General features: G+C 43.2%; 1 protein-coding gene across 4 annotated transcripts in view; it reads right to left on the bottom strand.

Annotated features, from left to right (window-relative positions):
* Positions 1-16,623, bottom strand: part of MXD4 (MAX dimerization protein 4) — a 38,567-nt gene that overhangs the window by 8,675 nt on the left and 13,269 nt on the right. The window contains exons 1-2 of one of the 4 annotated variants that reach the window (XM_027662655.1): positions 4,722-5,331; positions 3,348-3,435 (exon numbers count right to left, since the gene is read on the bottom strand). The exons of the other annotated variants lie outside the window; for them this stretch is intronic. Coding sequence (XP_027518456.1) covers positions 3,348-3,418 — 71 coding nt within the window. The 5' untranslated portion in view covers positions 3,419-3,435; positions 4,722-5,331. Of the gene's footprint in view, positions 1-3,347; positions 3,436-4,721; positions 5,332-16,623 lie in introns of those variants that run through there. 4 annotated transcript variants of the gene reach the window in all.

Below are 16,623 nucleotides of genomic sequence, written 5' to 3' on the forward strand. Positions count from 1 at the left end.
TACCCATCTAAATCCTTTCATTTAAACAACATCAACAAAGGCTGGGCTAAGTATTCATAAAAACAGCCCCATCAGATCCCCGAGGCTGCTGCCTTAAACTGGGATATTGATCTTTAAAACAGCGAAATACCCGAATTATATCTGGTATTTATACAGAAAATCCTAATCAGGTAAATTTTTATTCCTGTGCCTGTAATCTCTCACAGCTGCCTGGCCGGGTTTGCATTTTAAATACAAAAACTTGTTTCAGGGACTAAATTCGAATAATCTTTTTGTATTCTAAGTGGCCTCTAAACACACACGCAATCGTCTGCGTCACTCAGCAAAACTTGGATGCAACTGTATTTAGACAGCTGACAAGAAAGTGGGGACTGAAGATAAAGGAGGATATGGAAAGGAACAGGACAAGAATAGTAACGAGGTGGTAAATAAAGAGTTAAATGCATTGAAATGGAATGATCTATATACTTGGAGTAATTAAAAGTCTGATAAGGAATATACAGAGTTGTTGATCTAAGATCTACTTCGTATTAATCCTGGAAAACGTTCATGAAACCAGACTATGTACTCGGCTTATCTGCCACTATTGCTATTTGAGGAAAGTCTGCTTTCCACAGGGAGAAAGTAAGGCTTTAGTGCACATCCTTACCATCGACTGGGGAGGCAACAGAAATATTGCCAGGATTCAGGGGCATGGCTGTATGCCTTTTTAAATCACTAATTCTTTTAGGTTATCTGCCAACCCAGTAAAGCAGGACTTCACAGAAGTGCCATGAAAAACACTGGACTGAAGTTAAGAAGACTATTTTAACTGACCAATGAGAAGAGTTAAAAAGAACTAAATATTAACAAAAATGCTTTAGGCATTCTCAGCAATAATGAGTGATAGCAGTAAATGTAATAAACACACTTGCTGAAAGATCTGCTCTAACTTCACCTTTTTTTCTTTTTTAAGGGACTTTTCCTTTCATCTAGTTACTCAGCATCTATAAATCTGTTAAAGATTTTAAAGCATAAGCTTTACGTAGATCTTTACATAAATGCAGGCATGCTTATGTGACTAATTCATGTATTAGAATCGATGGCATAGATTGTGAACGTACAAAAAGAAAACCAGCCCACCACAATTCCTGTGGTGCTGGAGTAAATATCCCCATGTCTTTCATTTTGCACATCTTAGAAAAAACTGTAATAAGAATGTAAGAAAACATTTCAGGCATGTTATGTTAACAGATCACACCAGCAGGAACAAGGGACTCAAACTTCACAGCAGATAAGTTGTCTCGTACAGACTCTGCCAGCACTAATTTCTCTCTTTTTCTGCAGGGACCTGACAGCTTTTGCTTTTCCTCAGCTGCCTGCGACCACCGGAGGAGGGAAAGGCGCTCACAGAGGTAATCACAGCCGGAGCTGCTTTGTGTTTTGCAGCTCACACCTTAAATTCCACCAAAAAAAATAAGCAGAAAAAGCAGCCTGATCTCAAGAGCAACGGGGTAACAGTCTCTGTGTATGAAGTGTAGTTGAAGGTGGGTAATTACACTGTGCTCCAGCTTCAGACCCCGACTGCTACACCTTCGCCCACACCAAGTGTGGTGTCAGGCCAGGACAGTAGTGCCTACAGAAGTGGGCACTGTTCTCACCTCATGCGGATGCACAAAAATATCCCCCTCGTCACTGGTACTGAATCCATCAGGGAAGGTAGGGATCTAAAAAAATGCCATCCAAAATCCGAATCCTCAAGCCTGCAGCTCTCCATTTTGGATATAGCCCCACGTATGGAGAGGTGCACGGGTGCCCTATCTCTGATTTACCTCACTGTCCTTTGTGCCAGCTGATAAAGGGGTTTCAGACGTTCAGGACTTCAGCGTTTCTCCACGGGAAAGCTCACAACATGGTCCTATCAGTCTGCATTACAGCTCCTCTAATGCTTAATAAGCCCACAGATTGTCCCACTGGAGGGACAAAGCACCGAAACAGTGTTGTTAAGAATTTCCCTGTAGAAGGAGGACATCCACCAGAAGCAAATTTGAAGACCACTCACTGACTCTAGTCCTTGGAGACTCCACTTTGCTCCAGCATCCAGCTGTGGAAAGGCACATTCACCACTTCTCAAAAAAAGGCTGCCCCTAACCAATTCCAAAATTGTGTTAAATGAGTCTATTAAATAATGGTCAAGAAGCTTTGCCACATGTATGAAATCCCAGATGCAAATCCATTTTAATGCACCAAGAAATGGAATACCAAGATACAGAGAAAAAAAAAAAAAGAAACAAAAAAGTCTATTGTTCACCCTGGATAATCTTCATTCCAAGGAAACTGCAACAACTCCAAGAAATTCCTACAACTACTTGACAGGCAGTTGCAATGGGAACAAAATACTTCTCTGTAGGGTCAAATAATACTAGAGGCAATGGCTGTGAATTGTGAGGTTCAGGATGGATATTGGGAAACAAATTTTTTTATTAGGGCAGCAGTGCACAAACAGAATAGGTTGCCCTGAAATGCTGTAGAAGGTAGTCCCTGGAGGTTTTTAAAGATTTACTCAGACAGAGCCATAAACATTCACAGATTTACATTCATGTCTATGAACATGTAAATCAGATTGCCTGTAACGCTGCAGCATTTCACTCACAAGATTCCCATTCGTGTAACAGCAAAACACACACAACTGTGCAACTTGAACCTGCACCACTCTGATTGATACAGTGCTGGCATGTTTGTGAAGTGACCTGATCCACTGTAGCCTTTCCACAGGGACTCTCCAAGGCTTTTTCAGGCCCAGCACTGCAGACAGAAATGGCCTGCAGCCAGTCAGACAGCAGACAGTTGTTCAAGCAGCAGTTGCACAGTTTTCTGACAGCAGCAAAGGTGCATTTCCTAAACCATTCAAGTATAAATCTGCAGACTTTATTTGGAGGCCACTGAGCTGCACAAAGCCAGCTGGAAAGGCAAAGTGCACACCCCAAGCAAGCTCCTCAGTCCTTAGCATGGCATGGCTCAGCCAGGCTGTGGCAACATTAAATGGCCACAGACACTCATGATACAGGGTGACAGTGTCAAGTTGATGTGAAATGTGTGTCTGTCCATCCTGCCACTACAGCTGGGCACCCCATGCAGACAAGCTTCTGACAGCTGACATGTTTATGGTAGGTAGCATAGGGTGGGCACTTCCTTGAAGCTGCAACCAAAGACATAAACAACAGTTCCCGCTGCTGGCATCATGCTCCTGACTGCCAGAGGTCACTTGCTGAAAGTGTCAGAAGGGCTATGCTCATCTGTTTCTGAACATTTGTGGGCAAGAGCATAAAACTCACTAGAGAAAAGTAAAATTCATGACAAGTGTTCACCTTGCACATCCTCCAGGTCTCACTCCACAGCCTCCTGAAATTAGAATAATGACTCTCTCATGTGTACCCATTCTGTGCTGACCCAAAGCTGGTTGTAGAAAGGAAAAAGCAGCTCTATTAGCAGTTTGTCATCCCATGGGAAGTACGAGAACAGTTCCCTTTGGTCCACACCCCCTCCCTCCTACTAGCAGATTGCCCAGTCAAGACATGGAGCTGTCCTGGCCATACCGGGAGGCATCTTAGACCTGCAGCATCTCCAGCTGATGGGCAGCAAGGATCTGGAATGCTAGGAAGTGGACGAAAAGTCACTCAATGTCTGTATTCCCACACTGCCTGCTCTGAATTTCCCTTCCTGCTGGCTCCAGCAGAAGCTGGTTGCATTAGCCATGGTGTTGTTGCTTCAACATCCACAGCCCAAGGTACCTCTCACCGCAGTGCACCACCTTAGCATGTATGAGCATGGAACAATTCTGGCCTCACAAGAAGGCCCTACCTGTGCTTTCTGCAGGGTGCCTTAATGCTAAAAACACTTGTGTGGCTGAACATGTGTCTGTGTTTCAGCTGTCCCAAATTTAGTCTACTAAACTAGCTCTGTGTATGGGAGGTTGACATACTCTCGAATCAACTGCTAAATATACTTGTTTGGTGATGTTCTGAAAAGAAAAGGACACTTACAGATGAAACACTCAAATGACACTGAAAATGCAATCGCTACATGCCATGCTAGTGAGAACAAGAGGCACTTTTGAAATAGATGCAAAAATTAAAAATTCGTCATTTCTGTACGTTAACTGTTTCGGTCCAGAAACCAGACAGAATCAGACCCTATCACAAGGCAAATTTAGGACAAATTTAATACAAACAAAACCCCCACTTCAAAGAATAGAAACATATTTGAAATTGATCTAGAAGAAGGCACTACAAGCTAGACAAGAGTTACTGAAGCATTTCTGATTCCTTTTCTCATGTTTCACATTTTTTTCCACATTCAAACCCATCCTGGTGCTGTGCAATGAAGTTAATACACAAAGGTTTAAATATAGAGCAGTTACTAAATTTTTCATTGTTGCATAATGACTATGTAATCTGGCTTAATAGCGTACATAAGATAAAGTCAGAGAAGAATCTCTGCACCAAAAATTCACTTCTGGAATCAAATGTTCTCCAGGTACATGGTGAACCAAAGTAGTCTGGCCTGAGCCCACAACTCTGGGTCAGAGACACTGGCAGTGAATTAATGGTTATGTTTTCTCCTTAAAGAAACGAGAAAACCAGACATGAAATCCAGCATAAAATACAGAAGTGAACTAATTGTAAGACACTCATGTTTTTACAGGAAGACTCTTCACAGATTTATTTATGAAATGCAAATACCTGCATACAGGGAGCACTCAAGTTTTAGACAGAATCAGCAAACAGAAGCTCAGGATCCTTTGTAACATGCACTGGTCAGGATGAACACAGACAAAATCATTACCCATAAAGTTATCATTATTTCAAAGTTCTTAAGAAATGCAGAAATGCAGCAGTAGAAATTTCCACATTCTGACTTCAGGTTCACCTGCCACCAAGGTAAAATCAGGGTGAGGAACCCTGTCTGCCTTCTGACTCCAGCTTCAACCCTTTCTTACTGGAGCTTGACACAACAAAGCAGCATCTCTTCAGGGGTGCAGCTCTTTTTATTCTGTGCACAGTCACGCTCTACAGCAATGACAGAATTTTCCCGCAAACTGTTTTAATGATATTGAAAATTCAATGTGTTTGTATTATTTTGTATAGCCCTGGATATAATGGCCACACATGTAATGTAGGTAATTATGTAATTATATACCCAACTCTGTTTAGTAGAAGCTGGTACTGAAGCATACTTGCCTTGCTCCTAGTCTTTAAGCTAACACATTTACTGAAGTGTCAGGAATTACATATTTACAGCTCTACAAGACTTTTTATAAGCTACCAAAAATGATTCTGTACTAATTAAAACACATTTGTTTACAAAGCCATTTAAAGAGATTATATATAAACTTCTATCTTAAGAAATCACAGACATTCAATCAGATAAAAATGGTTCTAAAGAAACCTATTTATTAATAGTCCAGACAGCACTTACCATATCTCCAGAAAAATCTTAAATACAATGGAAGATAACAACCCTCACTGCAATATAAAATCCTGTCTCTTCTAGATTTATTTCAGTCAGAAACACTTCCAATACTTTCTCCTCTACAAAGGGTACCTCAAATACTTCTTTTTTTTTCCAAAGGATGCCCCAGCTCACACTTGAGCTGCACAATCTATTTCAACTGCACAACAAATCTGCTGTAGTGAAAAGGAAAGAAAACCTCTCAGTATTAAAGCACTGTACCATAGCAAGGCACCCAGTGTGCCGATTGCTACGAGATGTGTGAAAAGCTCACTCACAGCCTTAAAGAGTCAAACCCAGAGAATTCAGTCGCTCTCTTAACAGCAAACCTCTTGCCTTTTATTATCCAAGGGAAGATAAGCCAAACATCAGTGTTCTGCAATAGATGTAGGGGGGGGGTTTAAGAACAAAATCCTGAAGTTTGCGGTGCCAGTGAAGATTCATCAAAGGTTTGTTCCATGTGGCATTTTTTGCCTGTGTCTAAGACCTCACAGAGGCCTGTGCAACTAAATTCAGCAGCAAAGGCCGGGAAGGCACCGTGGAAACTAACAAGCAGAAGGAGCTGCGAGTGCCTAATTGCAGTGATTGTTAGTGAATTAAATGCAACAGCCCTACAATCAGTGAAACCACCCGCTTTATTTACTGTGGTAACCAGGAGTTTCATCCTCTATATGCTTTTTCAGTGTGCTGAATACTTGTTTGCATCTGTTTTGCTAAACTGAAACCAGCCAGATTGCTTTAACAGCCTTGGTCTTGGGGTACCTCAGAGTATCCAAACACAGGACATCAACCACCTATGAAGGCACAATTGCTGCATCTCTCACCATCACAAGCTTTGAGAGAGTCAGTGCTGCCACAGACTTATCTGCAAGTTTTCGTGGGAATACTGCTCAGAAACGTCTAGAGCTGTTCCTAATGCTAAGGAAGACAGAAAAAAACCCTCTGCTGCCTGTTATACAGCTAATGATTTCCATGTTTTGCACATTTTTATCACTCTGAGAAATATTTTAGTTCTCTTTTACAGTATATAAAAATGCACACTGCAGCACTCACAGTGCATTTTATTTACTTTCACTTGGTGCCACTTCAGCCTACTTGCTGAGCCTAGACTCCACACTTGACTTTTGCCTTTTTACCTTCCAAAAGATGCCACTTGTTCTGGAACATATGCACGGTATCAGAACTTATTCCTACATCGTTCAGTAAACATAAGTTAAGGGAGGCATCTGCAGTGCCTTAAATGTATGCATTTTTGGCCAGCTAAGCCTCTTGGCAGCAGTGCACAGAAAGCTACCTGGGATGCAAGCTGGGGACAGATGAAGAGTGGCTGGTCTCTGAGAGGGAAGCTGCTGACTCCTAAGAGAGGGAATGCCTCGCAGACCTTGCTGTCCACGTTGCCCTCTTCCTCTCTCCCTCCTTTCCCCATCCCTCCAGTAGCACCTTGCTGACTGTAGTGACAGTTGCCTGTCCTAAATTACAAGCACTGGACTACATCAATGTTTCTTCACCTCTCAAAATGCCCAAAGCAGACTTCGATGCACTTTATGCTCTGGTTCCCACCGGAAGGTGAGCTGTGGTGGCCTGTGTACTGCCATGAGGCAGGGACAGCAGCAAAGATGAGGAAATGACAGCAGCTCCTGAGGCTTGCTTTGGGCTGGAATGACCCTGTAAAGCAACACAGACAACACTAGCATGAGAGACCTGACCGGAGCCTCAGCAGCTGGTGCTGGTCAGACTGCCCAGTGCCGTCCCTTCAGGAGTGCACTGACAGCAGAAGCAGACAGACTGATGAGGGTCCCAGAGTCACATCTGACTTAGGCCAGCAGAAGGAATAAAAGCCCTGTGGCACAGTTAGTGCCTGTTGCTGCACTGTTCCTCAACCTTCTCCCACTTGAGCTCTCCTGCTGTGGCAGAGTGAGCACGAGCTGTCAGAGGTGTGTGAGGTGTGACAGAGATGTGTCACAGCACAGTGCACGCTCACCCACGGAGCTAAACTGCCCACAGACCAAGCCAGCAACACAGGAGGCACTCAGAGGAGCACTTGGACAAGGCAGGGCACAGGCAGGCCCATGTCAGCAAGGACTCTGGGGCAGGTGGAGCACCAGCAGCTCTGACTGGTATCTGGTTTACCCACTGGGAAACCATAGCCTCAGGCTCTGCAGTATTAAGAGCTGCAGGACCAACATCTGACCACTCCAATCTTCTCTCCTTGTTTTTTAATAGACTCCTCCCTGCAGCCAGGCTTGTCCTCACAGCTTGCCCCAGGCTTCAGCCATCCCACTGTCTTAAGCTGCTCTTATCTGAAGAGCAGCCATGAAGGGTTTAAAAGCCCTTCCTTGTCCTGGGTCTTGGTGATAACTAAAAGCAACATGCAGAAATTTGAGATGTGCTTCATGGGAAACGTCAACAGGAATTTACAAGCTATACAGAGATTCCCAAAAGCATCATAAGCAAAACTAATGGCAGCTAGATATAATTTGTCTTTCCTGGATGGTGACCATCACAAATTTACATGTATGAGATTCTACATCCTTCAACCACAGGCAATAAAATATCTGACCTTGCAAGAATCTGAGGCAGCAGAAATCAAACATTATGGAAACAGCTAAAACTCACTGCAGTATGTTTTTGCCCTTGTGTGAATTTCTCTTCTGCAAAGAAAAAAAAAAAAAGGAGATTCCAACCTATATTTTAGCATTTCAGCCTTTAGGTTTTGCTCATCCATAAAGAACAATTTTCTGTATTTTAAACCTTCAAAGTCAATGTCAGGCAAATACGAACAATTCTTAGAGCTACAGAAAGGGAATTTCTTTTTCAGGTGTTTTCTATTTTTAGCCCTGTTACCTAATGATTGCCTTTAACATTTACCTCTCAAATGCTTTTAAGCAACAGTGAGGGAGGTGTCACCTAGTACCACGAGCTCAGTGTCACACAGTACCTACCTAATCCAGGCAGATGAACAACAGTGCCTTATGGGGAAATAACACAAGTGATGGAAATACCTTTGTACACACTGAAAACAGAGTCCACAAAAAACTAATCAGCCATGCTTTTAATAAACTTATTTAATACTTCATTCAGCCAGCCTTCCACTCATTTGTTTCGCACACTGAAATGCACACACTGCAATTTAGTAGTCCTCCTAAATTAGACCTCTCAAACCCATCTGTCTTACTGGCACTCAAGTTTCTTAGATTACACTGCAGGGAGACTCAAGTTTGTCTGCTACCTCAGAATAGTGTCAGACCCAATTAGATAAGGAAAGTGCCATCACAAGATCATGCCACTACAGGATCAAGCAGTTCTAATTCCCACTTGAAGTTACATGGAGGCACACACGTACTTACACCCGCTGCCCACAGAAACCTCAAGAGTGGATTAGGACTTGCAACCATTTACATGAGAGCAGTAATGCCCTTGCTGGCAGTGGAACACACAAAGCAAATTTCCACAGCACATCCAAACCCACACCGTGGGTCTGCAGTTCTGCTACAGGTGTGTTTGCATTTGCCACCTTTCACAGTACTCTTGCAAGGAATTTGTTGAGGACTGCAGAGTGGGTCAAAGAGAACTGCATTTATTTAAACAAGGAAAAGCTGCATAACAACAACAGGTTTGCACCAGGTTAACACACAGAGGGGAAAAGGATGATAATGATAATTTTCCACGAATTAGCCATTCACCAACAGGTGGTTGAAGAAGATGCAGTCTGTCTCACCCAGAAGCGGCTCCTGAGAGCGTGTCTGTCCCTCTCACACGGAGTTTAAGGCACAAGGTATAGACTGGCTCTATACACAGAAGCTACACGTTTTATCGACTGACAACACCCCAGAGCAAGTCACTGCTTACAAATCAGCTCATGGCTTGAAACCGGCTTTAATTATCAGAACTGTTTCCCCACATCAAAATGCTAAGCAAGAACATCGTGTCTCAGGACAGCTGCCAACAGGAAGGATCTTAAAAAAAAAAAAAAAGGAGGGGGGGAGAGACTACAATGCTTAAATAAGCCTAGAGAAGTTGAGCTGCAGCACAGCACTAAGACAAGAGAGCACAGTACTGGGCCTAGTGAGCTTTTTTCTGCCTAATTTTAAACCTCCCTATAGACCTGGTTATTTTATACGTATGTCAAATGAGGGGAGAAATGTGTTTAAGATTTTTTTTCTTACACCACCACTGTATGATGCCAAATTAAAGGAGAGGCAAGTCAAGTTGAATTATTTTAGCTAAATTAAAAACCTGCATTGCTGTCACACACTGAGCACAAGGCCTTGGGATTGCAGACAGCCAGAATTAAGCAAACTTTTCCTGCATCAAGTTAAATGAGTGTGAAGCACTAATATCTGCAACACTGGATACCTGTGACTGTGGTTTTATTGTCTACTGTACCCCCATATCCAAATACCAAGTAAATACAAGCATCCAATTTAACTAGCCTGACAAATGCTGTAGGGACTCCACATTTCCATGTGCATGAGGCACCAAAAGAAACAACAGCAATTTACACCACTGTTTTAAAACCTAATCAGAGTTAAGGCAACTCTCTCCAGTTCAGCACCTAAACAACAATCATTCTCAGAGGTAGGAAGTTTTAAGCTCTGAGCAGGAAACTATCAAAAAGAGATATTCAGCGCTATGTGTTACTTCCATTTTTGCTTTTGCTATTACTTCCTCAGCGCATGTGCCCACCAAAGCTTTGTGGCCATCTTAGAGAGAGCAGCTAATGATGGCAGCTTGAGCACGCACAAGTGAAGTTTACTGGCTTTTGGGGAGGAAGGAGATGCTTGGGCGTTGCTGTCTTTTACAAATGTAGATACTTGAGATGTGCTCCAGCAAAACAGTTGAGGTGCCCTGAGACAACAGCAGGGTGACTGTTCCAGCCAACTGAAGGCTGGTTCAGACCCCAAGTGAGAATGCCAAATGAAGAGAAGAAAAGCAATCACACTGAAGTAATTAATAATACATGTCCCCAAATGTCTTGCTGTATGTCTCCAACTCCCTCATCTAAACCTTGTAATTAGAGGTGAATAGAAGACAGTGAGGTGTATATATAAACAAATTTAGGAGAAGGATTAAATGCACTGACTGTAATTAAAGATGGTCTCTTCTCTGCAATGGGTATTCTTACTTTCAGATGAATTGAAAGATGAGCAACATTTATTTCCCCCTGCCAAAGAGCAACAAAATACAGCATCATGGGGCAGTGGACACTTGCAGATATCTGACAGTCCTGCCCCAAAGTTTAGATATAGCTTGCCACAGCACAGATAGTGCCTTGTTTATAATTTAATTTCCATCCTATTTCCCTTTCCACTGAACAGTACAAAGCTGGTGGTCCCCGAGTCAGACAGGGTGCAGTCAATTAGAATCTGAAAATTATCCATTTGGAGATGCTAAGGTATGGAAAAGCTTTTCAAAACTCTTCTCCCCTTCCTCCTTCTTCTTTCCCACAAAACTCAGCCCAGATTTCTTAAGTGCAGTGTCCTGAGATTATCTGGCAATGGAAGGAAGGGCCGGAAGTTTGGACCCACTTGCCATGTGAGTATGTAAAGTCAGGCAGTGGGAACCAAGGCACCCAGCAGTCTATTTTAAACACCTCTTAGCACCTACACCCAATAACTGCTTCTAGCCAAACACACACAACAAGCTCCCAAATTTCCCTAGCAGAAATTACTTGCTCCACCCATGCTGTTCATTGCAGCAGTCAACACAACAGCACCTACCAATCGGGATTAAGTCAGCTTTCTTGGGGGAATTACAGGGTTTGCTACCTTTATGTTTTGTAAATACCAGCTAATGTGCTATGTAAGACACAAGAGTGTCTGTGCAGCCGGTATTTGCAAACAGTGATGGTATTCCTCACTTCAATAGGAGCTGCTGAGTCCTGGCAGCAATTACATGCCAGGCAGGTCTCTTACTTAGCACCTTGTATCTTCACTTACTTGTCTAAATTGAACCATCAAGGAAAGAAAAGCAGATAAATTTGTCAGGCATTAATCCCAAAGTGGCATTTGGGAAAAGAGGACTCACCACTAGTCCTCCAGCTTTTTAGAAACGTTTTACCATGGTCAGACGTAGTCTTTGACTGCTACCCAAATCTTCTGCTTTCTCGTTATAAGGCAGAATCTAATATAGGCTTGCTTAATGTAGGGCATGTAGCCTGTAACTAGAGTTGTTAGTTTTTCAAGTCAGAAGCATTGCAATGTGACCTCATGTACCTACATCCAAGCTCACATCTCTTCTGTGTCAGCTGTGCCAATCTCCACACACTACACAATTAGTTACACTAATCTGTATAGAAAAAAAATTGCACAGCATAAACTAGAATTAAACAATAATTTTAGCCACTTGACATCCTTTGACAAGTCCTGTCATCCTGCTCTAGTTTACCAGGGTGTGTACATAGCTCGGCATATGCATTTCCATCTCAAAACACAGCACTCTTATGAAGTCCCAAAACAACTCTCTCCTTCCAAAAATAGGGAGGGGCAGATAGAAGGAGTATCTTATCCATTCTTGTAGTTTGCACAGTTCTTTAGGACAAGAACAGTCAGTTTTAACTGGATCCCATGCATGGAGGTGGCAGGGGGGTTGGGTTTATTTTGTTTTTCAAAAAAAGGCTCAAATTAAGCTTCTGTGAAGGAACAGCATTATGCTTTTTCACATTTATGATCTACTGGCTAAATGTTCATGCTCAGTAACTTTCTGGAACCTTGACTGCATCCTCTGCAGCTGCCCGGATGTGATGTAGGGTTCAGGCTGCAGGCACAGCTCCTACTGAAATCCCCTGGGTGTGAGGCAGAGTCAGGCCCACAGCCTGCCACATGTTAAACCATCATGTGTACCAAGGGGAAAAAACACAGATTAAAAACTACTTGACCTGCAAAGGAATTCTGTGCAGTAAATCTAAGCACAAGTGTCTGCTGACAGAGACCACGAGAGGAAAGGGGCATGAGCTGCAACAGGGAAGTACACACTGTTCCATCCAGAAAGAGACATTTTGAATTTGGGACCAGGCCATGGCATATCCAATACTCAAACAGCATAGGCCCTCCAGGGAAAGGAGTGCTAAAAATAGAGCTAGAGATGCCAGTGTAGCATGGAGGCGGGGAGAAGAAGAGACAGGACAACCAACCCACGGAATACAGCCACTTCCTCCAGCTTAGATTGATCCCTTTTTGTCTGCTCCAACCAGGGACAACTGTGACATCAGTGCTCATGACATACTTGGAAAAAAGTAATCCAGCCTCCTGCATATTTGGTGTAAATCCTGAGTGCAGAGCCAACCTTGCCTTAAAGAGCTGGAGCTGCACTGCTGGCTTGCAGGTGCATTTGCCACTTCTTCAAACCACAGCAGGTACCACTTCCGTATACCCAGTTTTGGTCTGTGGGCTTCCACAGACTTGACTGGTTGGGCTGCAGCCAAAGATTCCCATGGCATTACGTAAGACTCATTTGAGAGGCCAACTTCTTAAAGCCCATTAGCTGCCTAAATACCTTTACAAAAAAAATCAAGTTCCAGCTCACTTGCCCAAATGTAGCTGAGCAAGCTTAAAAAAAAAATTTTTTTTTAATACCTAATTCAACAATTTTTTTTTTCTCCTCCAATCAAGAGAGCAGTCACCATCAGGCTTCTCTTCCCTTATTTGCAGGGAATCAGCACCTCGCTGTTGTCTGTGGAGTCCTGAAAGCAGCTGGAATTCCAGCCCACTCATCTCCTCTTCGTATGAGACCAGCCCACTCTCTCTACCATGCTGGGTAAGAACTGGTCAGGTCAATTAGCAGATGCTGAAAACATAAACCACCTTTCACATAGTCCATTAGAGGCTGACACACTGTGGACTATGTTTGGAGAGAGGCATGAACAAATTCAAGTGGAAAAAAACACATGCACTTGGTTCCTCGCCCATCTGCTCTCTGCTGGCTGCTGGGCTGGCCAGGAAGCACACGGCTTTCTGGAGCCCAGACCCAGGACTGCACTTGGGCTCCACAGTTTAAAGCCAACTTCAGCAGGAAGAAGGACATTACAATTGAGTCAAGGCTGTATTTTGGGCCCATTTTGCATTGCCAAATAGAAGCTTTGTCCAAAGCATGAGGATGTGCACATCTCTGACACCTGGAATATAACTTCCTGAGCAGATTAACTTCCAAGCTTCACCTGCTTAATATACCCCTCCTTTCCAAACCAGCAGTCTAGGTGGGAAGATACTATTGTTGGGAGTGCATAATCAGGTGAGTTGCTATGTGCACTGGAAAGACAGCAGTTCAGTGCAGAAGTATTTATAGTAGTTACTGCAGCAGGTAGTGCAGGAAAAGCCACAGGTCCAGACACTTGCTGATTCTCTAGAAATGGGGAAATGGTGAGGAAAGAACAGCATTTCAATGCAAAGTTTTAAACCTTTCAATTTCTTTAATTCCATAGATCAGTCAGACCCAGAAACATGGGATGTTTCAGCAAAAGCACAGAATTAAATCTTCAGTTCTGCGGGTCCAGTTTTTTATGGACTTCACTAAACAAGCTCTTCAAAAAAAAAACAACAACACACAACAGAAATTTAAGACACAAATGCCTCAGATTAAATTACAGGTAAAAGGGGGTTTAAGCTGAGATTCAGGCTTGCACTGGCTGAGTCAACACCATTCACCTGCCCACTACAGCTGGCACCCTCAGAGAAGCAGCCATAGCTGGGCAGGAGGAGCTGGTGCCCAAACCATGGTGGTCTTCAGATCACAAAAGGCAAGTCACGCTCCTAAGACACTACCTTGATAAAGCAGTGCAAAGGTATGTTTATTGCAATTCAATGGAATTGTAACAAACCATTTCACACCAATGAGATGGTGTAAAAAAGTTCTCATCTTACTCTATGAGAAAACCAGAACAGATCTAGTAGGGAGGTTAAGTTCAGCCAGTAAGACAACGTGGTTCCCACCAATAATGTAGCAGCCACATTATCTGGATGGTTTAGATATAATCTGGACACATCCTAGAAATGGCAGTTTTTATAGACCCATTATAACAATGAGATCTGTCCCAGGTCAGTAAGACCCATCCAGCACAGCACTCCAAGCAACAGCAGCCAAAACTGGATGTTTAGGAGAAACATTAAACTGACAGCGAAGTGAACTGTAACTGCTCTGTACTGTAAATTAACACTGTAAATTAACACTGTCACTCAAAGAAGCCATCCCACCCTCTCCCTGTGCTGGCATCAGGGTGTGCCTCTGACAGTGAGCTGGGTCAGGAAGCTTCTCCCCTCCTGCTGTGCCGGCAGGAAGCAGGGCCCAGCAGCACCAGTGTGTGACCAGGGTTAAACTCATGATGGAAGCACAGCAGTGAGACACATACTGGGTGACCCTTTCCTGGAAGGACTTTACCTCCACCACCAGTTTGGGGGCCTCCTCAGTTAGTGGTGGCACCACAGCCATTCAGAGTGATGGATCAATGCAGTTACATCTTTATGCTGCATAACCGTGCTGACCACAATGGTAATTTATGATTTTGAAAAGGCAGCCCATAACAAAAATAAACAGTAAGTATTGTTTTGGTATGCTATTATTTCAATGACCTTTCAGTTCTGTTTCAAAACTTCCAGGTTTATCAGCAACTGCCAATTACATGCTTTTCATTAACTCTGCAGTTTACTAGCATGAAGCACCACAGAGAGAATTTCAAGACATACTCTCAGCTTATGTAAATTTTAAACTCGAAGTAACTCTGGTGGGTGAAATTGAATGTAACTGTGCTCCTGCACTTGCACTTCCTTCATGAGAAAACTACCTATTAGAACTTAGCTTCAGAGGCACCTGTTCTATTTACTGTACTAGCTAATGTTGCACATTGTAAGGCTCTCATCAAAATATATACTGCTCATCAAAACCTATGTTTATATACAGATATCCATTTCATACACATGATGATGTAATAGAAAAAACCTTTTTCTGACAAGATACTACGTTTTAGGACTACACATAGCACTACCCAAACCTCTGGTCAGCATTACCTTCTTTGCACATGGCAACACTTTCAGTCTCCCCCTCATCAGCACTCTAATCAAAGCATACATTAGGCTCCTTTGGGAAGAAAGCAAGCATTTTTCTTTTCTTCTGTAAGGTTTTGCAAATTACATTGTTTCATGTGTTCCCCATCCTAGTCTTGTACTTCTAAAAATTCAGGGTTGTTTCCCTCAACTGATGCAGGCCACCTCCACAGCAGTCTCAGCCTTCTGCACTATAAACTAGTGAGCCCTGAACAAGAGGGAACTGCTCCCTGTCTCACCTGATATCCAGTGATGGAGCTAAACACTTATGCACTTCCACTTCTTGGAGCACCTTCCACAGGAAAGCAGGGAAATGCCCCTAGAGTACACCTCTGCCAACAGCAATGCCTGGCTTTTACCTCCATAGGGCTCAGCTCGTCAGCTTTTGTCAAACCTAAGCCTGGGGACCTGGGCCCTAGATCCAGCCATCCCAGGGTCAGACAGCACTTGTTCAGCTCACATGGTGCCAGTCTGGGGACAGCAGCACGTGGCTTGCCAATTTCAAGGCACGTTTTAATTCATTTCCTCACTAATTCTTAAAAGCTGTTCTTTAAAATCATCAAGTTTCACAAGCTGTTTTCAAAGACTTTGCCAGGGAAAGGGCAAGAATTCTTGCATTCCTCCTGCAGCAGAGCTCCTCATGACCAGGTAGGATTGAATAACTCTGATGGGTTGATCCCAGCATCCTTTGTCAGGGCTCCATCTGCTTCCAACAAAAAAGGATGGACCACGGCGGGGAGGTGCTGTTCCTGCTCCCTCCCATGGCTTTGCATGAGCTGGGGGGCGCAAGTCCAGATGTGAACAGCTGAAGGCAGGTGACTCTCTGCCTTCACAGAGCATTGCAGAGATCTCAGCACAGTCTTCAGGGGGATACACCTTGGCTTTTACCTTCTAATGTAGAACTAGTATAAATTGATGCAAATAAATGAGATTATGCTGTGTATTTTTAAGAAGCTTATGGCTTTCACGAATTCTTGCGGGTTTTTTACACTGTGAAAGTTGAATTCCTTTACACAATTGTCAGGTCAGGTCAATTTAAAAATTTCCTTGCAATAAGTCTGACTACTAATTTACTTACAGTTTACATTGCTCTGTGAAA

This window comes from Corapipo altera, unplaced genomic scaffold (assembly GCF_003945725.1).
Source record: "Corapipo altera isolate COAL_440 unplaced genomic scaffold, ASM394572v1 95, whole genome shotgun sequence".
In the NCBI taxonomy this organism is placed as follows: domain Eukaryota; kingdom Metazoa; phylum Chordata; class Aves; order Passeriformes; family Pipridae; genus Corapipo; species Corapipo altera.